At 40.2% G+C, this 22,781-nt stretch overlaps 1 protein-coding gene across 2 annotated transcripts in view; it reads left to right on the forward strand.

The window, feature by feature from the left end:
• SCCRO3 (defective in cullin neddylation 1 domain containing SCCRO3) overlaps positions 1–9,952 on the forward strand; it is a 36,234-nt gene extending 26,282 nt beyond the window's left edge. For both annotated transcript variants that reach the window (XM_067149699.2, XM_067149698.2), the window contains exon 3: positions 7,326–9,952. In XM_067149699.2, the coding sequence (XP_067005800.1) occupies positions 7,326–8,206 (881 nt within the window). In that variant the 3' untranslated portion in view covers positions 8,207–9,952. The remainder of the gene's footprint in view (positions 1–7,325) is intronic.
• The last annotated feature ends 12,829 nt before the right edge of the window (positions 9,953–22,781 follow it).

A 22,781-nucleotide genomic window follows, 5' to 3' on the forward strand; every position in this document is an offset into this window, starting at 1 on the left:
GATCACTTTATTGCTACATGATTTGCATGTCTTGTAAGACTTATCTGATAAATGGAATCCTTGGTCTTCCATGAGGCCATTTGTCACCAGTGTAACCCTCAGCAATAGTTGTCATTATCTGGGGATATCATAAAGTTTGGTCCCACCTGGTAAGACATCTTCTGTGTATTAATATAATAATAATAATAATTTCGTGTGGCTATTTCTAGCTGAGTACAGCCCTTGTAAGGCAGACCCTTCGATGAGGGTGGGCGGCATCTGCCTTGTGTAGGTAACTGCGTGTTATTGTGGTGGAGGATAGTGTTATGTGTGGTATGTGAGTTGCAGGGATGTTGGGGACAGCACAAACATCCAGCCCCAGGGCCATTGGAATTAACCAATGAAGGTTAAAATCTTCCACCCAGTCGGGAATCGAACCTGGGACCCTCTGAACCGAAGGCCAGTACGCTGACCATTCAGCCAACGAGTCGGACTTCTGCGTATTAATTTTACCAGATTGACATAAAACATCAGTGTTATCCTTATCCTTCCAGACCACTTTAATAATTTGCCGGGAACACCACAGTTCAACATTAATTGCTGAAAAAACAGCTGGGCGGGTCCGAGCAGTTAGCCAATGATGTCATAGAATGACCTTGTGTGCGCACTGTAGAAATATCTAAAAGTTCTATTGCAAAATTTCATAAAATATGTGATACCAAAGAGATTTTGATACCAAACACAGAATTTCATGTTCTAAAAGTTTATTTTACTATCACATGGTAAATGAATATGTACCGGGCGAGTTGGCTATGCTGTTAGGGGTGCGCACCTGTGAGCTCGCATCCAGGAGATAATGGGTTCTAATCCCACTGACGGCAGCCCTGAAGATGGTTTTCTGTGGTTTCCCATTTTCACACCAGGCAAATGTAGTACCTTAATTAAGGCCATGGCCGCTTCTTTCCCGTTGCTAGGCCTTTCCTGTCCCCTTGTCGCCATAAGACCTATCTGTGTTGGTGCGACGTAATGCAAAATAGCAAGAAAAAAGAATATGTAAAGATATTATGGTTTTAATAGTTCGATATCAGGGAAATATGATTCACCGTGATAACCAGCTGGAAACCGATATTGCTGCACGTATCGCAAATACTGCTGTTGATTGCCTATTCTTTTGTATGCCTCAGGGACCTTGTGACTATATAAACATTATATTCAATGTTTAGACAGTTTCCACACGAAATGTCTAAGGATAATTCTTCAAGTGAATTGGCAAGATAATGTACCCAACTCGAAGATTCTGCGAAGATTCATCATATACAGCATGGAGTCCCTGCTGATGATAGGCAGTGTTGACATAAGGTGCGTATGAATAATGCCAGAACTTCACAGAGGCAAATGTAAGGTTGGTGGTCAGTACCTGAGTTACGAAGACGTCCTGAAGTGACACGCGATGTTAGCAATTGGGAGAAGCATGCACAGTCAAGGTCAGAGTGGAGTGTGGAGATTGAGGTAGTTGTCTGAACCTATAATGTTTATGCAAAATGCCATCTCAAAAAGACTAATAAGAATTTTATTGGCTTTACGTCCCACTAACTACTTTTAAAGTTTTTGGAACAAAAAAATTAGGTCGAAATTATCATAAATGTACTTCTATATTGGCACTAGACAAGAATATTGTACTGTGCTCAGTGCAAACCGCTATTCAAGACTAAGACTAAGATTGGATTAGGTAGTCACATCCATTCACATTCAAGAAAATAATAATAATGCCAGACCATCAAGAAGCACATCAGTTATCTATAATGGAAGTTAAAATATTCGCGCATGCTAGTAACATAATCTTTTATTAGCACAAGCGAGGAATTATCGGATTCCTGTTCAGAATTGCTCATTTTGTCATGCTGTGGACACCAATGTAACAACACCAAGTGTGCAGAGATGTTCTAATGTCTGTATTGATCCTCCTATCAGTCGGTCTGGTCCAACCCAGATAATTCCTTTTTCAGCTGTAAGGGAAAATTGATTAATGGATAGTCATAGTTTTATTTCAAGAAAATTAGAAATAAACACTTGGGGCAAATTAATAAATAGCTCTCAGATTTTTAAATCAGCTGTTCCTACAGCCATTATGTTGAGTTTAATTTTATTTTGTCAGGAACATGCACAGTGCCACAAGAGGTCTTTGATATAACTACAGTTATGATGTGAAGTGGCATCATCTTTGTCTCCCTTTTAGAATTCGGGCAGGATTGAACTCACAAACTTTGGACTGAGTTGGACACTACCTCTAATGTGTATGTTTAGTCCTCAGCCCGAAGGCTGGTTGGATCCTCAACAGCTCTGCCATCAGCTGTCATAGATGGCCTAGGCATCACTGAAGAGGCATACTAGGGAAATGAGGAGTGAGGTAGTTTCCCGTTGCTTTCCTCACCGGGCCAGAAGTTGCTATTACATATCAGTCTGCCAAGCCCACTGAAATGCATGCACCAACCGACCCTATGAGCAATATTTTCACACCATTCATAGCAGGGACTGGCTGCAGAAGGAATGGCATTACTAGCATCACTCATACCTCAGTCACTTTCATTTTGTCAAAGCCAAGGATAAAGCTGAGACAGATCAATGAAAGTAACAAGATTGCTCTAGCCCATACCAGAAGACATAGTGCACTGTAAACACTAGGTCCCGCCAGCAAAGGCATACCTCTAATAATAATAATAATAATAATAATAATAATCACATGGGCTCAGATAGGCCTTCTGTGAGCAGACATTTTAACTAGATGCCATTTAGGCTGCCTGCATGTTGATTTTGACATTGGTTTACTCCACCAGGTGGCAGAGCAAATCAGATTTATGTTGGTCAGTCTTTTGGCAAGTTTTAATTAATTTTGTTAGGTGAACACCAAAGATGTCGCCAGAGATTTTTACCTGTTGATATTGTACAACATGAAGTGTGGAATGGATTTGTTTCTGCCCTTTTAAAATCTGACTGCCTCTGTTGGGATCTGAAGGCTGATCCACCCTCTGGCCTACTGATCTCCCTGTGGATGGGAGTGGTATAATACATCAACGGTATCCTCTGCCTGTGTCTGACCCCGTGGTGTAGGGGGCACTGCCTCCGCCTGTCACCCGGCAGCCTCGGGTTCGATTCCCGGTCGGGCCAGAGGTTTTTAATTGTAAATTATTAATATCCCTCGCCTTGGGACTGGGTGTTTGTGTCGTCCTTAACATTCCTTTCCTCACATTCACCACTTTACACTTCTGCCATTTACATAATACATGCAGGTTCTTCACTTGGTGCAAGTAGGGGCAAAATATCTTCATAGGTCGATGCCCTGAACAAATAGCATTAAAAAAAAAAATCTCTGCCTATCATAAGGGAATCAGGGACTCTCAACTTGAGAGCTTAGGTTTGCGAGGCCTGGGAGTCTTTTAATTTTTGTGCAGCTCCCAAGCCTTCTCTTTCTTTTGCCAATACCTTTATTCTTCGAAGTGTGAATCCTCTTCATTTTTCCTTCTGATTTTTGTTAATAGAGGATTGTTGCTCAATTGTCCCTCTTAAAACAGTCGTCACCACTACCACTTTGATCTACTAAGACAGTTTGACCTGCACAGGTGGGGTTGGGTACTCATCTGGCACAGTATCTAATACTTTATTGTGCTTAAATGTGAAATACAGGTCTCACTAGATCTACTAGCAAAATTTTTTTTTTTTTTTTTTTTTTTGCTATTGGCTTTACGTCGCACCGACACAGATAGGTCTTATGGCGACGATGGGATAGGAAAGCCTTAGGAGTTGGAAGGAAGCGGCCGTGGCCTTAATTAAGGTACAGCCCCAGTATTTGCCTGGTGTGAAAATGGGAAACCACGGAAAACCATTTTCAGGGCTGCCGATAGTGGGATTCGAGCCTACTATCTCCCGGATGCAAGCTCACAGCCGCGCGCCTCTACGCGCACGGCCAACTCGCCCGGTACTAGCAAAATTTTTTGGCATTCTGGTGTCTCTTTAAGACAAAGAACAGTTGTAGCTCTGTCAAACGCTCAGATTGTTACGGATCATATTGTGTCTTACTATATACTGAAAACAAATCTCTGTGTAATAGCTAGCAAGCCTGAAGTCTATGGAGCTGTTATATTGTGGTTTTAAAATGTCTAATAGGGAAAAGTCATCTTTTAGCATCATAAGTGATCATTAGAAAAATGGCTTCTTTCAAGTTTTTAATCTTACAGATGACTTAGTGTGGGTTTTTTTTTTTTTTTTTTTCATTATGTCCAGGCTCGTGAAAACAAGTCCATTTACCATGATGGACAGTTTGTGATCTTTGTTTGTGGGAGCCATGTTTGATTAACCTCAGAGACAAAGATCATTATGCGAGTGTTTCTGTGTCCAGTGTGATGACTGCAGGTTATGTGTTGTGTAACTTATAATTTAACTTATAATTGATATCCCACCTGGTCAATACTTATTACAATCTTTATTGTTGGCTGATAACCATACATGTTTTCAGAACTTATTGTATGGTCTTAGTGTTCCAATTTCTAGTCATTTAGACTGGATAACAAATTGACAATTATCTATTTTAAATTGTTTTGCCTGAAAACAAATAGTCTTTTAAAATTTTATATAACAGCTCCCTAAGTATTGATTAGGTGGAATATAAATTATAAGTTATCAGTGCTAGTCTGTAGTCAATATGGATCAAATAAATTAAACCATTATGGTTAAAATAATAGCCTACTCCTGTCGAATAACACCAGGGGGTCTGCTCGAGGCATAATGTCTCCATCCAACCGATTAATCACTCTCAATAGCCTTTGAAGATTGGCGACCATCATGGAATATTTTTTTCCTGTTTTGCGTCATTTCTGGGTATGTAATCAAAATTAACTAGAATGTATATTTTCCATCTTGTTAGTTATTCAAATTTCTGGAATTAGCAACTTTGATGGTGTTAAGACACTGTTTCAAAAAAAAAAAAAAAAAAAAAAACGAAAATTCCCATAAATATTTGTTGCTGATGCTGCTTTTGAAGCTTTAGTTGAAAATAAATTACCTTCGGTTATACTAGTATATTCTTCTTTTTCAGTTTCCAGTTGTTTTGTATGAATTAAAGACCTCCATCATTGCCCGTCTCTTCACTCTTTTCCTGCTTCCAGTATTCTATCTTTTCTCTTCTCTGCACTCTCCTCTGCTGTATCCATCTACCTCTTTGTAAGCATTACTTGCAGTCTCTTTCCTGTTGGTTTCCAATACTTTCTTTGGAACTGGGTCCTCCCATTTGCATCATGTGTCCGTACTGTTTCAGCTTGCTTGTTTCTTTCCTGTCGCGTAGTTGTGAAACTTCAGTCCTCTTTCTAATCTCTTCATTTATTTTTGTCTTCCCTGTGATATTTTTAAGGAATTTAATCTCGGCTGCTTGAACTCCACTCTCTTCTTGTTTTTTTTGTCCACGTACCTGCTGCATGTGTCTATATCAGTTCGCGTAATAGGTCAAATAGAGAACTTCTTTGCATTTCCTTGGAACTTCTTGGTTCCACAGTATATCCCTTACATTATGTTAAAAGCCATTTGCTTTAACTTTCCTTTGAATCTGCTCAGTAATTTTCCCATCCTTTGTGATACATTTCCCAAGTATTTCAAACTTTGTACAACTTTTATCGGTTTTACATTTACTTCTATCTTCTCACTGCCTTTCTTCCTACCACTTGTCATCTCTACTGTTTTACAGTGGCGAAGTGATTAGTTTGTGAATGGGTAGGCAGGAAATCTTAGCTTAAATTTTCTTGTAGAGTAGTTCCAAACGTCGAATTTTCATGGTTGCAAAATGATCAATCAGACGGTCTTTCAATACTTCATCATTCATCAATTCCTTCACAGGCTTTTTCTTGATAGAAATGGTTCTAAGACTGCTGAATTTTTCATTGTTCATTGTATTACACAAGAAGGTTTTTATCCTCTTCAGAGTACTTGCACTCCTTTCAGAGGAAGCAGTGATCACAGGAAAAGTTAATATTAAGCGAATCAGTTTTGACACTTCAACATACCCTGGTTCGAAATCATTGAGTACAATATAATGTAAAAGCTTTTGAGGGGACAAATGTTTTTCTATTTCAGAATTTTTTTTTATCAATTCATTTTCCATTATTACTCTATTAAAAATGGGTTATATGTTCATAAGATTGTTCATTTTAATAGCAGGGAAGCTCTCTTTGTAAACTATGAAGTAGACCCTATAACAAAACCATGCATATCGTGTATACCAAGAAAATTGAAATTTTCTAGCTACTTTACCGTCAAAATAATACCGGTATGTAAATTAGGCATACATATTTTGATTTTGGCTTCACACTTCTCTTCGTAAGTCCAAAACGGGAACGGTTTATATTTTAAAAAGTTCAAAAGACTTGTAAAGTTCCTGAAAGGGCCTGCTTCACTCATTATTTAAACGCGAATTTCAGCCAAATGATGTCAGTCTTGTTTTACACAACAGAAACTCAGAAAATGAACCAGTTGTTTCCATGTCTGATTTGTCATTAATATTGCCAATAATGCACCGATTGCCTACTAACTCGAAAGAATAACGTGCGTACTTACACAATTAACAATACATACTTCATTGTCGCCTTCGCGCTAGGAATTTCTACACACTCGAAGAGCAGAAAAGGCATGCCTCAACGGGCCATAGACTTACCAGAGAGAGGGGTGTGGGCGGTAAACTACCTTTCCTCCACCACCCCGCTCCAATCGCCAAGCTGTCGAAACGCAAACAAAACAGAAAGTCCTGGGTGAGTCAAGTTATTTGCTGCCTCCCTGTCAGAACAAGTAGTCCGCTGTTACCATCTAGCGGGCGATCAGTGAAGCTCATAGCCTGCTGTCAACCATGTAGTATTGTAGTTTTAGGACAATAACAGCAGCAAATAAATCTATGATATTTATATAATTTAATCGTATTCCTTAGGGTAGGCATTGCCTCAAATGACTCCCAAGTAGTTTCGCCACTGCTGTTTTACTCTTTTCTGTGTTAAATCTCATCTGAAACTTTTTTTCACCTGATTTCATACATTAACTTGTTCGTATACTTGCATTTTCTCTTCTCCCTATATCATTTGCAAATGGTACTAAATTGGAATTTATTCTTATATCTGGAGATCACTGTAAAAAATTCATCATACATAAATTATAACCTGTTGAAAAAAAAAAAAAGAGGTAATTTGTCTGCTCCAACTTTGTTTGAGAGATTGTAACATTTTCTAACTGTGGTAGGAAAGTTTTTAGCTGTTTTCAGAGTAGTACACATAGTCAGTTTTCAGTAATGGTATGGTATGCTTGCTATTTTTTTGCAGAGATCATGGAAGTACGAGGAATGCTACAATCCTCCCAGGATCTCCGTTGTTCACCTCTGACCGTTGTGGAGTCCCAGATAAATGGAAATAGTAAAGGAGCTGGTGTTCCAAGTTTTGTCGTTGGCAGTGATAACTGTGGCAGCTTGCATCGTGATAAGACTTCCCGGACGTTCTACCCTCGTATTCCCCCATTAGGAAGAGCATCTCTTGGCGGTGGAGGAGAAAGCAAGGGAAAAGAAGTATCTGAATCTAAGCTGAATGCTCTGTTTGAACAATATCGTGACTCAAATGAAGATTCTATGTTAGCTGATGGAATAGAACGCTTTTGTTCTGATCTTGGAGTTTCGCCGGATGAGTTTAAAGTTTTGGTCTTTGCCTGGCAACTCAATGCTGAGCAAATGTGTCGGTTTAGTAGATCAGAGTTCATGAACGGTTGCCGAGCGATGCGTGTGGATTCCATTCGAAATATTCAGACTCGATTACCAGAATTGGTAACCGAAGTGTCCAAAGACCCTGAAATGTTTAAAGATTTGTATCGGTTTACTTTTCGATTTGGCCTCGATGCAGAGTCTGGTCAGCGAATTCTGCCGTCCGATATGGCCATATGTTTGTGGCGTTTGGTATTCACCGTTCGAGAACCTCCCATTCTTCCGCGATGGCTGTTTTTCCTTGAAACTCATCCCCACGTCAGAGGTATTCCTCGTGATACGTGGAATATGTTTCTTAATTTTGCAGAAGCAGTGGGTAACGATTTGAGTTCGTATGATGACACTGAAGCTTGGCCGAGCCTTTTTGATGATTTTGTGGAGTTTGAAAATGATCAAATGAACCAAAATATCTCTAAAGATAAAGATGAAATCATTAAACAAGACTGTGAGTGAGAACTTAGTTTTTAAGAGAACTATTTCGGCTGAAACCTAAATATAAATACCAATATTAAGTATTTTTTTATTTTTGATGCAACTAAGACTGATGTTTATTCAGGTGTGGAAGCTCTTGTTATTTTTTTCCTCCCTCCCCCTCTGAGTCATAGATTTTCCACTCTTATTTATTTGTTTTGTAATACAGTGCAGAGCAGTGATGAGATGCTGGTAATCGCAGTTCAGGTTGTATACATACACACTTTTGCTGTCCGTGATGGTACTTTATAGTGAAAAAGTACTAATTAAATCTGTTATTGCTAAAAGGTCTTTTCTCTGCTTTTTGGCAGAAATGGCTTTCCTGTGGATTCAAAATCCTTACAAGTAGATGCACGTTCTGTGCTCACAGGACTTTCTTCCAGCCTTCATATGGAAGTACAACATGGTGTTGAAATTGTAATTCCTCACAAAAATGCCCTTCAGCCATTTGTTCAAAAGAAAAAGTCTGTACACTAAAGAGTGTGTAGATGTTATTGTTAGTTGCACCAAGCACTGTAGTTTACATAGTGGTTACAGATGATGTATTCAAGTTTAAAAATACTTGTGGCCTGAGGATTACAAAAGAGGGACCTTTCTGCTGAAGGTATGTTTTGCTCCTGTTAGCTACTTTCTCATGCTGTTAACACATCAGACTTCATTGATGGTTGTTTTGGACTTAAGTTTGATCGAAGCCTGCCTGAAGTTCCAAATATATCCTTTTGTCCATGTCCACCAGCATTTGACGAAGAAGTTCTCAGTTAACCCCCCAAAAAATTACAATATTGTGAAAATTGTATTGTAGCCTATATTCCCCATGGAAATCACCTTATGAAGAGATTGTGTCCTCTACTACCAGGGAATAAAGAATAAAATGGGCAAGGAAGATTAATATGTTTCTGACAGAAACCAGTCATGATAGATAAAACTGAAAATATTTCTTAAAAGCATCAACAGATCCTTTTGGAAAGTATATCATTTTCCCATGAAGAATAACATTTTTTGAACAGTTCTTTTTGTGTTTTACTCAAAACTAACATTTTTGAACAGAAGACCTTCTAGCAATGACCGATTCAGTTAGATTTAGAAACATTCTTTTCACTTCCTGTAATTTTCCTAAAAATTAAAAAGAAAAATGTGATAATATAAAAATGATTGTGTTCAGTTTCATTCAGGGCAACATATGTCTTAAGAGAAACTAGCAGGTTTTTCTCTGATATGTGATTTGATATAGATTATAAATGGAACAGAGAGTCCTTCAGGGTATAAAATACATAATAATGGTGCCTCAAGCAAGATTGTGTTAGCAGTTGAAGTTAGATTTGTTTTTAAAAAGATCTGTTTTGGTTTGTTGATGAGAAATCCTTTTGACTCTGAAATGTGCATATAGTGGTACTTTGAAAGCCTAATGGATAATAGAATAGATTCTATTGTTAAATATAACTTTTTTAAGTTTTATTGAATCATGTGTATTAGAAATACACTTGTGTTACCTGATTTATTTTTAAATAATATTTTCTCTGAATCCTTGCAACTCCTATCTATGGTGTATAAAACTTTGTGGTATTTAATTTTTACCTAACTGAAATGCCTTTTATTCTACTGACATCTATTACTTGTAATAAGCAATTGTGTATGTACAATCCTTATGGTCCTCAATTAAAGAAGCCATATCTTGTTAAATTATCCCACATGATATATATGAATAAAAAATCAAGAACGGTCCTCGAATTTATTTATTCATTAGCTGTATGTATTTGTTGATGGGTTAGGTTTTGTAACAGCAGCTGTTATGGCAGCAGAAGAGAGAAAGCACACGTCTTCCAGATGTTTCACATTAGGTTCAGTTGTTTGCTGAACCCGTCACTAAGAACACACTTATTTTCCTGATTATTATTTCTGAAGGGTAAAATGGGAAAGTGTATTGCTGGTTATTTGGCTTTCGTGGCATAGAACATAAGGGAGCTGTAGCTAGCCCACTCAGGTGGAATACTTGCATCTGTGGGTTCATTCTCCTAAATGAATCAGTTGAAGTTTCTAGATGGGGTACAACTTTTAAGAGATACGGAAAATAGGTTTTTAAAAAATGGAGCATTCAGTTCCCATCTCTGTCACAACACTACCTTTCTCGTCACTTGTGTTATCCTTCCCTCTCCAAACCCGCCTGGAATCAGCAGTCTCCAATTCGTTAACGCTTAGAAGAAGGTGTGGAGAGAATTGGCTGATGGATTTCTAGGAAAGTTGTCAGTAATTACACAGTTGCTTTCCTGTGGTGCACATTTCTGCTTACTCATGAATTCTCACTAGTAGTTACAGGGTTGTCTTCATGTGGTGCAGAATTGTCTACTCGTAAAAATATGCTATTGTGAAAATGTTTTACGAGAGTTTGTCAGTAACAGCCTAAAATGTGTGTTTACCGGGCAATTTGGCCGTGCGGTTAGGGGCGCGCAGCTGTGAGCTTGCATTCGGGAGATAGTGGGTTCGAATCCCGCTATAGGCAGCCCTGAAGATGGTTTTCCATGGTTTCCCCATTTTCACACCAGGCAAATGCTGGGGCTGTACCTTAATTAAGGCCACGGCCACTTCCAACTCGTGGGCCTTTCCTATCCCGTCGTCGCCATGAGACCTATCTCTGTCGGTGTGACTTAAAGCAACTAGCAAAAAGAATATTGTTTTATAATTGCGGAAAATCGTGCTAGTGGAAACTAACTTTTCAAGTCTACCATTAGAAAAATAAATTGAAATCAAGTCTTTGGAAGGTCTGTTTCTGCTTCTGACCGCATTTCTCATGACTGAATTTGTAAAGGTAAATTGATTTGTAAAGTATTCAAGACCCAAATTTATTTTTGCTACAACACATGGACTTCCATATTTTTTACTTAGGTGAGTCTGATTTTATGTTTGTCTCGGAACGAGAAAGAATGTCAGTCAGTGAAATGTTATTGTCAAAGTTTTTGGGCATTGTAGTTGTACCTTTTTTCTTTCTCAATTTCTGTAATTTCTTTTTCCCCCTCTCATTCTTTAAGTGATCATTCCTTCACGTTTTTCTTCTCATTTTGACAGTAGTCTTTATCTTCCAGATCAGTAGGGCTAACGATAACATGGTTTTGCAGTTTATAAAGGCAATTTTGATAGTTATCACTACCATTGCCAGTTTTTGACCATGAGGACTGAAAAATATTCCCCTGCCCACCACTGATGGACTTTGTAAATAAAAATGTAAGTTCATCAAAATCTCCATTATTAAACATTGTATGGTAAAAATATATCAAACATAAAACCTTGGAAATGAGATTCTCTGTAATTTTGTTATATAAACCTTTAAAAAAACCCATGATGCAACAGCTCCGAAGGAGCCTTGGCCTACCAAGTGACCACTGCCAGCCTGAAGGCCTGCACGACTAATCCTCACGGCCGTTATTCTTGACGCTATACCGGAACCGCCATCTCGCGTCAGATAGCTTCTCAATTGAATCATGTAGGCTGAGTGGACCTTGAAACAGCCCTCAAATCCAGGTAAAAATCCCTCACCTGGCCGGGAATTGAACCCGGGGCCTCCGGGTAAGAGGCAGGCACGCTACCCCTATACCGCAGGGCTAGCACATAAACCTCTTAGATAGAACTAATATATTTTTGGAAGTTTGTGAAAAATGTAATTATCGTAGGTATCTCTGAATATTAGAGCTCTGCATTTGGAAGAAAACAACCGCTGGAGCATTGTCCACTTCGTGCCGCTGCTCGACGGCTGGGAAAAGCCCACGCTGCGATAAGGCTGTGGCCGTCTAATGGACCATGTGACCGGCCGTCGTTCACCTCTCGGTGATCACTGGAACTGTCGAGCACTGCCGGGCGCTCGAGCGTATTCATAATCCCGGCCGGTGACAGTAAACCCGCCGCGTGCTCAACAGTGCGGATTTGCATTAGAAATCGTGTGTAAAATCAGTTGGTGACTGGGCTTTGAGCAGTGCAAGCAGCGTTATGGGTCAACCAAGGTAAACGCTGCATTCAAGAAACGAAGAGAAGTACCTATTCTGGAGAGAATTAGGAGCGGCTCGTTAGTCCTGAAGAAGAAAGAAATGTCGGAAGAGGAGGCGAAGAGTGAAGCTTGGAAATCGTTTGCACTTGTAGTGGATCCTGTCACGCAGGCTTCTTCTGGGTTCGTGCAGTGTACCACATGTGATATTCTACTTTCTTATCAGTCAAGCACAACAGGTATGATTCGGCGCTGCTAAAGGAACTGCGGATCAGAATTCCACCGAACACGTGCAGTACCAAGCAGCGTAAAGAAAGTTGTTAAGTTGGTCGATATGAGTGGAATAGATTTGCTACCGTTAAAAAGTTGTAGTAAGATTGGCTTCAAGAACTATTCGCAGGAGCTCATCAATGTTGGCGCGACTTATGGCAAAGTCAATATAGAAGTTGTTCTTCCGCACCCTACCTCTATATCACGGCATGTTAAAGAAACGGCCGACAAAATACGGGCGACAATGGTGCCCAAGCTAATATGTGCCCTAAAGAACAAAATGTGCGTTTTAGATGCTGATATGTGGTCTGATAACTACAAGAAGAGAAACTTTTTGACTCTGACATCGCATTATGTTAACGATGAGTGGCAGCTAGAAACGCTTGTTTTGCTAACAACTGAGTTTCCAGACATACCTAAGACAGGAGAGAACATTCGGCACGACATCGAAGAGCGGTTGCTTGAGTTACCAATTAACAAGAATGATCTTACAAAATGTTACTTTGTCACCGTCCAAGGAGCTAATATGAAGAAGGCACTTGAATCTTACGACCATTTGCCTTGCTTTGATCACTGCTTGATGACTGCGCTTCGTCACACATTTCAAGAGACGTTTTTAGAAGACGAAGCTCCTAAAATCCTGTCGTGTTTGGTATCAGCAAGAGCTATTAGTAGGCTATTTGAAGAGATCGGGTCACTCGGGGCGTCTGCAGCACTCTGTGAAGCAAGAAGCTGTAACGCGGTGGAGCAGTATACTGTTAATGCTCAATTCCATCATAAGTCAAATTGACGATATTCGAGATCTACTAGAATCAAAACCCTTGGAAACTTTCCACGAAGAGTGCGTACGAGAAGTTATCGCTTTTCTAACCCCCTTTAAAGAAGCGAGTTTGGATTTGGAAAATGAAAAAGTAACAACGCTGGAACGTGTGCTGCCTTGGTACACGCGTCTATTACATCATTGTGAACCAGAAGAGAGTGACAACGAAGTAAGAAATATTTTTATAAGTTACGATCGTTTATAAACCTGTTGAATTATCGGAATTTAATTATGTATATATTGTTTATCCTTTTCAGTGCATGACGAAAATAAAAACGAGAGCACCATACTTCATCAGAGAGAAGTGCAAATTGGAGGCTATCCATTACGTGTCCACGGTTCTGTCCATCACGACGTCATTTGAAGAAAGTCACAGCAGAAGAAAAGCAAGTCGCGTATGCTGAAATTCGACGATTGTGCTCGGAACTGCCTGTAAATGGTAAGGTCGAATCACTGAAACAACTTAGTAAACGAATGTTTGTCTAATCTTCCACCTTTCGTTAGATCAACAATTATGTCGTCTAAAATGTACAATATTTGGGAAGGGTTCCGCTGCCTAAAAATTCCACAGTGCGCTTTGATGTAATTTTTACGATATACGGTATATATAGGAATTCACTGGAAATATAGCTTTTTAGTAACCAGTAATCCTAACTAAGTTTTATACATATTTAAAGGTGACAGGAATGCATTACGAATGTTTTTGTTCATTTTTAGAGCCTCATTCAAGCAAACTGACCAAGTTCTTCCCATGAAAATGTCCAAGGTGGACTGGAGTTCGGATGAGGACGACGGAGATGGACACACAAATTCTAGTAATGATCTCGACAGGTACCTTTCGCTCTCCAAATCCGACTGTAGCTTTGCCGAAGGACACATTTTGAAGTGGTGGAAAACACATGCGAAGTTATTTCCAAGGCTGTCGGTAGTAGCCAGAAGAGTTCTCTGCATTCCTGCCACTAGTGCTGCCAGCGAGAGAAATTTTAGCCAGACCGGTCACCTGCTGTCCAGCAAAATATAGTGCTTGGAATCAGACAAGTTGGATGATCTCTTATTGATCCATCACAATTTCGTAAGTTTTCTGAACATACCACGTAATCACAAGAAAGGAAACATTCCTCAAACTCTATAAATGTATGATTCCGCTTTCATTTACTTCACAGGAAGAAGTGTAAACCGCCAGCTGTAGTAGTAGCTCCAGGAACTCAAATGACTCCTGTGCATCAGGCAGCACCAATGACGAAAAACGAATTGTATAGCTATGATTCACGTGTTTATAAATTAACGCTTGTAAAAAAGAAAATTGATGAGTATTTGTTTAAAAACAATCCTGCATTCCTTCTTGATCCTGCATTTGATATTAGTACAGTGCATATGTGGCCGAGTCTGGAGATAGGCTACCCATAGCCCACTATTACTGTGTCCCCGTTTATCTAGCGAACGGAACAAAATACTATATGAAGACATTACAGTTCATAACGTTACAATAATTATTGGAATACGTGATCACCTCAAAGACGAAAATCCAATAGTCTGCAACATATTAACACACTTCAAATGTAACATATACAATTGTAATATTTAGGTTATAGAACTGATAGTAAAAAACGAAAGACATTTGTAAAAGAAATATGTGGGTTAATGTAAAGTAGTGGCCTATCGAGTCCGGCGAAGCGCAGCTCGCTAGCTTGCTAGCACCGAGTCCGCCGGTTACTGGCGACCGACCGAGCGCTTGGCGCACTCAGCCAGTCGCTGATGATCGGTAGCCCGCAATCGGCTGCACAGGATGCTCGGCCGCATACTCCCGTGAGCCAGAGAGGCGAGCGGTACTCGCCACTAAAAATCAGAGATAATGCAGACCTCTACTGAATATTCCTTGAACAGTTGAAATGCATGAAACATAAAAGATAGGAAATTATATTTTGTAAAACGCTGGTGAACTCATAGTAGATCACTGGAATGGAATGTCGTGTGGCCTCCGGAGAGGCCTGGTGCAGGTCTTTTGATTGAACTCCCGTAGGCGACCTGCGCGTCGTAATGAGGATGAAATGATGTTAAAGACGGCACATACACCCAGTCCCCATGCCAGGAGAATTAACCAATTATGATTAAATTTCCCGACCCTGCCGGGAATCGAACCCGGGACCCCTGTGACCAAAAGCCAGCGCACTAACCATTTAGCCATGGAGCCGAACAGTAGATCACTGAGCAGGTGGGAGGAGTGTTTTGAAAATCTTCTCAATGTAAAAGGAAATATTTCTGGTGATGACACGAGGTGGAGGACAATGATGTTATTGAAAGGATAGTGAAAAGGACGGTAAATAAACTACATTGTCATACAGTAACAAGAATAAATGAAATTATACCTGAAATGGTGAAAGGCAGGGATGAAATGGCTGCACAGAAAGAAAAGGTTAACATGGAGTGTTATTAAGGTACCTTCTGATTGGACAAAAGCAGGAATGGCACCTCTCTATAAGTAAGGGAACGGGGAGGAGTGCAACACCGGGTGGGTTGGCCGTGGAATTAGGGGCGCGCAACTGTGAGCTTGCATCCGGGGGAATAGTGGATTTGAACCGTACTGTCGGCCATCCGGAAGATGGTTTTCTGTGGTTTCCCATTTTCACAGGTAAATGGTGGGTCTGTACCTTAAGGTCATGGCCACTTCCTTCCCACTCCTAGACCTTTCTTATCCCGTTGTCGCCATAAGACCTATCTGTGTCGGTGCGACGTAAAGCAAACTGTAAAGAAGGTTGCAAAAACTGTTAGGGCACAAACAATGGCTGAGAGTAATTTAGATGAAAATCTGTGTGCTTTCAGACCACAGAGGTGCTGTCGGGATCAGATTTTCAGTATGCACCCGGTAATTGAAAAATGGCACAAGAAGAATAGAAGGTTATGTTTGTTTCATAGAGCTAGAGAAGGCATATGACAGACTACTTTTGTTTGCTATACTGTGAGACTATGGGGTTAAGCAATCAAAGACATTTATGTTGACATTCGGGCTGCATTAGGTGGAAATGTATTTTCGCTTATGCCGATGACTTGGTCGTAATGGCAGAATGTGCTGAAAGCCTCCAATGTAATATTGTGGAACTTGAAAATAGGTGCAATGAATATGATATGAAAACTAGCCTTTCCAAGGCTAAAGTGATGTCAGTAGGGAAGAAATCTTAAGAGAACAATATCAGGTTGGGCATAAAATACAAAAAAGGTATTTTGTATGTGTATTCTCCCAAGTTGTTAGTATAGTAAGCGAGATTAAACCGAGGCACAACAAAGCTAATGCAGTGAGCTCTCGGTTGAAAGAAAGAGGTCACCTCCTGCACCAAACTATCTTTACACTGGCCTGTAATCAGACCAAATTTGCTTTAAGGGAGTGAAAGCAGGGTATACTCAGGATATCTTATTCATAAGTTAGAAGTACCGATAACAAAATTGAAGTAGTGAGAATGATTGCTGTTGTAAACAGATCAGAACAATAGTAGGAGGGTACTCAGAGCGAGGAGATAACATTGAATTCGATCGATAAGTTGTACGCTTAAACTGACTTCGGTGGTGGGGTCATGTAAAGGGAACAGAGGATAAGTTACCTAGGAGAATAAATGGACATTCTTGGAGAGTAGGAGAAGTAAAGGTTTGTTGCGGCGTTTAGTAAATTTGCAAATACTTGCAGACTGAATGCCGAAAGGCGTAACAATCTCTAACGAAGATGTATAGTACGCGAACCTTTTCTTGATACCTGAGCTTCCTAGTGCTGAATCGGAACTTGGTATCAAGAAAAGGTTTGCATATTATATGTACCTGTGCTATAACATTTATGTGAACTTCATATTCTTGACTCCGATTGCGTTTCCATATTCAGGACGTCGCTAATATTTTGACAACATTCATGTGAGTCATTCTTTTCACGATGCCAATGTATACAGTTTACACCAGGGATACTCAAACGCCCAAAAATCTCGCGCGTACAAACCGAGGTGTAGCGGTTCTGTGCACCGTACATCGGTCTAATTCGGCTCGGTTCGGACCAGCGTTTTGTCTCGGGACGACTCGGCTAAGCTCGGCGCAACTCTGCTCGGATGCGGGAGACAGGCGGAGCGTGCGATACAGGGCTGTTGCTCAAAATCGAGGAGGAGGGGATTGGGTTCTGATCTATTATCCGCAACAGAATACTCCAAGAGAGGCACGTTCGTATTTGAGGTAAGGTATACTTGTCAGCGCAGATACTACGTGCCACCGTCTAATGGCGCTAGAAGTCTACTACCGGTACTGAATTTTGCATGGTGAAGTCACATACCACTACTTTGGTGAAAGATTATATATATTCAAAGGACGTTTTCGTGCGTTTTAGAACGTTCGAGATAAAGAGTCCCTTGTAAGTCTCGCGGGAATGTTTATTATTGCCGAAAACATATTCCAGGAATCGTCTCTCCTTGTGTCTTTTAAGGTTATTTCGTATGCTCTTTGTCAGGTGGACAATCAATAACAATGGCAGAAGCATCACCCGACTTACATTTCCAGCATGTTTGCCAGTGCAGCAAGCGCCCAAGGATCATGTAAGATAAATTCGAATCGTTACATCAGCAATGACATGTGCGCACAACGCACTGCCAATTTCCAAGGAAACGGAAATTTCAGACTACTACACCTGGTCATTTGACTTGCATAAAATTCCTGCTAAGCTGAAGCCTAAGCAGCATACAAAATATGCACGTGTCTAGCTGGGATACGAATCCAATCCAGTAGCGGCGATGAGGCGGGAGAAAACACTATTCTCATTAATACTCAGCCGGATGAAACTAGGAATTATTTAAAAAACACAATTTGCACAAGCCTATTGTCTGATCAGCTAATTCTTTCTTTTATTTTATTCAATTATTATCGGAAATGCACACAAAATCGCGTTCGTTGCTGCTAACCGATTTGTATAGCGCCACAGCAACTAGTAGAGACTTTACATGTGCTGTGAGGAAGAGTAGCAGGGGTATATTTTATTTGCCATGGTCTTGGACAGTGAAGTATGATTCACCCGCTTGCCACGCGGATTCGTCTGTCTGGCAGTCTCTTTAGTGCCTGCTAGTTTTATTAGTGTGTAGTCAAACTAGGGTTGCCGTAAGGTTCAGTATGAAATTCAGGACATCTGCATCGACAAGTTCCAACCATAGGCACCGACTCCACGGGAGCACTTGCCCCTCATGCATATAGTGGTACGGAACACAATCGTGTTTTTGCTCCCATAAAAATACTTGATATATTCATCCTTCCCCTCGTGCTCAAGACCAAACGTTGGCGCCTATGGTTCCAACGAATGTATATAGATAATTCCATGTAAACTGCCCATCGCTTACCAAGAGACACACTTGATAGATGATGTTAATGTTGAAAATAAAATAGAGAAATAATAAGAAATCATACTTTAAGTAAAATACGGTATCTACTTTATAGACCACTCCAAAATTATATAATATTCAATGTTATTTGAATAATATTTTAAGTGACAGATGGGACATCCCGCTTCAAAAGCATTTGAGCAAAATTTTAAATAATTTGTTATGATTTTTAAAATTCAGGACATTCAGGGATTTTTAAAAATTCAGTCAGGACACATACTCAAATTCAGGATAATCCCACTTTTCCAGGACGTATGGCAACCTTATCAAATACCGTACTAAATGATTTTTAATTTTATAATCACGCCGTACTTCTGTTTAATTGTAATACATGTGTAATGTTGTTCCATTGTGTTAATTCAAATCTCAAAAAAACTATTATTACCGCACTTAAGTTGGTAAACTTTACCTCTGTCGAAATTCACTGAGTGCAATAAAAACACCATTTTGTAGTGCCCACTCCGGCCAGTTTTCTTGTACCGTATATATACACGCCTCCCTCGCCCGTTATATCCCATTAACCCCGAGTTCTTTTTGTTGTCTGTGCATCCCCCCCCCACTACTTCTGACCCCCAAATGCCGCTACTGCCAATAACGGTCTGAAGACATACCATTCCATAAGGTTCCTCTTAAGGACCACATCATGTCGAAATTGATAGCCCACTTCGATTTAAGACGTAACAAGTACGCTGAGAGCATAAAATGTCACGAACTATTCATTGCGAGTATGATGAATACTCGACCGGATACATATAGAACAGTTGTTCCCTGGTCGGTAATCGCGAGAAATATGTGACGAAACCATCTTCAAGAAATTAGCTTCCTACACAGAGGTGCAGGAAATTGCACATGCTCTGGATGTGACTCGCAATACAGCGGTTGAGTAAAAACCGCTATTACAATGAGAGCTGTACAATCCAACAAGATAATGTAGGTAACGAGAAATCACTATCACGGAAGAACAGATAAAGACAAGGTGGTGATGATGATTATTGTTTTAAGAGAAAGTACAACTAGGCAACCATCCTCTGTGTAACACTAATCAGAGAGAAAGAAGCGGATGAAATCCGACAAGCAAAAACAAGGGCCATGAAGGGTATGAAAACAAAATACCCCGTACGCCTCGAATGCTTTAATACCGTCGGGTCAGAAAAGAAAAAGAGTTGGCCAAAGGAGGTTTGATAGGATAGATGAAAGTGAGAAGCCTGGCACAAGTAAGTGGAAGCAATGCCAGGAATGAACTAAGGGCTCGGTCACCAACCCACTCTCACAAATTGAGAGCCCCTGAGCATGTTTTAGTCACCTCTTACGACAGGCAGCGGATACCATAAGAGTTACTCTGCCATCCCCATTCTCAGGGGGAATGCAGAACGGGACAACAGTTAATCTCAACATAGCGAACAGTCTCAAGATTACCAAAGAGCGTATGCGGGCTGTGGAGATGCACATGCGCGAAGCCATTTTAGATTAATAGACGCCAAGTGACAACAGTGAGCACATCACCACCCTGTGTAGATGAGGTGTAGGATCAAGGAACATGGATCAGCTCTCGGACGCAGACTTCCCCACAAAATTTCGGCAAGAATGAGATTGTCGGTGCTGTTCCTTCCTGTGGGCGACAGAGGCACCGCTTCAAGACGGAATTCTACATCGGAGCTGCATGGTTACTCATCAATAAATAAAGATCCTACTGTCATAAATGACCTTGAAAATGAAGACAACATAACAAGTGATCAACTGGGAACCTCTTTAACAAAAGAAGAATATCTTAAGGCTGTGAAAGAATTGAAACCTAATAAAGCGCCAGGATGCGATGAAATAACTGGAGTAATGATACAGAAACTGGATGATGAAACACACGCTACATTTTAAAACTGATTACGGAAATATATAAAACCGGAGAAATTTCAGAAGATTTTAAAAAGTCTCTCATAATCCCTATACCAAAGAAACCTGGAACTCTAAAATGTGAAGAACATCGCACCTTGAGTCTCTTGGCGCATATGTCAAAAATATTGACACCGGGCGAGTTGGCCGTGCGCGTAGAGGCGCGCGGCTGTGAGCTTGCATCCGGGAGATAGTAGGTTCGAATCCCACTATCGGCAGCCCTGAAAATGGTTTTCCGTGGTTTCCCATTTTCACACCAGGCAAATGCTGGGGCTGTACCTTAATTAAGGCCACGACCGCTTCCTTCCAACTCCTAGGCCTTTCCTATCCCATCGTCGCCATAAGACCTATCTGTGTCGGCGCGACGTAAAGCCCCTAGCAAAAAAAATTGACAAGAATAATACATAACCGAATATGCAAAAAAACTGAACCACATTTGGCTGAAGATCAGTTTGGATTTAGACGAAATAGAGGCACACGAGAAGCTATTCTAACGTTACGACAGGTTATAGACAAAATGTTAGACGTTAGGAAACCTTTGTTTATTGCATTCGTGGATTTAGAAAAAAGCTTTTGATAATGTGAACTGGAATATATTAATGAAGATTATGACTAGTGTTGGTCTAGATTTTAGAGATAGACGAATAGTATATGAACTCTATAACAACCAAAGAGGCATCATAAACATAAATGGTGAAGTATGGGAGGCTTATATAAAGAAAGGAGTACGACAGGGATGTAATTTGTCACCAGTGCTGTTCAACCTGTATATTGAGAAAGGCATTGAGGAATGTAAAGAATATGGAAGGGATAAAGATAAATGGAGTAGAAATCAAAATGATAAGATTTGCTGATGACTTAGTTGTCATAGAAGAGAACGAAGAGAAACTACAAAGTGCATGAATAAGAATGAATAAGATATTGAGAGATAAGTATAACATGAAAATTAATACAAAAAGACCGAAATTATGGTATGCAACCGCCAGCATATTACAGTCGACATCAGAATTAATGATATACAACTAAGGGAAGTAAATGTCTTTACCTACTTAGACAGTAAAATCACTCCAGATGGCAAAAGTTCACTCGACATAAAGAGCAGAATTTCCCAAGCAAAGATTGATTTTTACAAGAAAAGGATACTACTTACATCAAGGAATGTAAATGTGGAGACCAATAAGAGATTTATTAAGTACTTTGTCTGGAGTGTGGCCTTGTATGGTTCAGAAACGTGGACTATTAGTGCAGGTGATAAGAAACGTCTGGAAGCATTTGAGATGTGGTGCTGGAGGATGATGGAAAAGATCTCGTGGACAGTAAAACTAACCAATGAAGAAGTTCTTAGACGAATAGTGAAAAAATATCCTTTTTAGCAACAATAAGAAAGAGAAGAGACCAATTAATTGGCCATCTCTATAGGCACAATGGTTTCATAGTTGATGTCATGGAAGGAATGATTCAAGGTAAAAGAGGAAGACCTAGACTGCAATATTCAAGACAGATCAGAGATGACATAGGAACAGGCTCATATGTGGAAATGAAGAGATTAGCGGATTACAGAGAAGAGTGGAGAAGACGAATTGCTGCCAACCAATCTTAGGATTGAGAATTGAGAAGAAGTCAGGGTCAAACAGAATTTTTAGTTACAGACGACCGACTGGAAATTCGCCAGCCATACAAGCTACCGTTGCAACTGCCACGATTTGGGGACCAACAATGAACTGTAATCTCTGTGTGGTCGATGGTGAATTCGATACGCTTCACGGACGTGAGTAGATTTTGGAGTTGAAGAACGAGGGAGACTTCCAGAGTCACCAAGAAAAAAGAAGAAAACTGAGGATTACGGGCAATTAAAGCCAACACACAACAAATGGATAATTGTCGATGAGCACTCGAATCTAACGGGTATATCTGTTGAAAGAAGCCACCCGGATATCTCTGACGCGTATACTCAGCTGCCAATGGACAAGGAGTTCAGCTGCGCGCTGATAATCAATATTACAATGCATGGATTTAAACGGCCAACACGCGCCGAATACGGAGCAGTCCGCTAACTGGAAATGATGTATGGATACAGCTCAGCAATATCTTCCGAAAGCCGTCAGTTTATTTGAAGATATGGTTGTCTATGCAGATTTGTTTGACAACCTATTGTAGGTTCTGGGATCGATGCTGGGAAAGTTCTGGACACACAGACTGAAACTCAACCGATCCAAG

This window comes from Anabrus simplex, chromosome 6 (assembly GCF_040414725.1).
Source record: "Anabrus simplex isolate iqAnaSimp1 chromosome 6, ASM4041472v1, whole genome shotgun sequence".
NCBI lineage: Eukaryota > Metazoa > Arthropoda > Insecta > Orthoptera > Tettigoniidae > Anabrus > Anabrus simplex.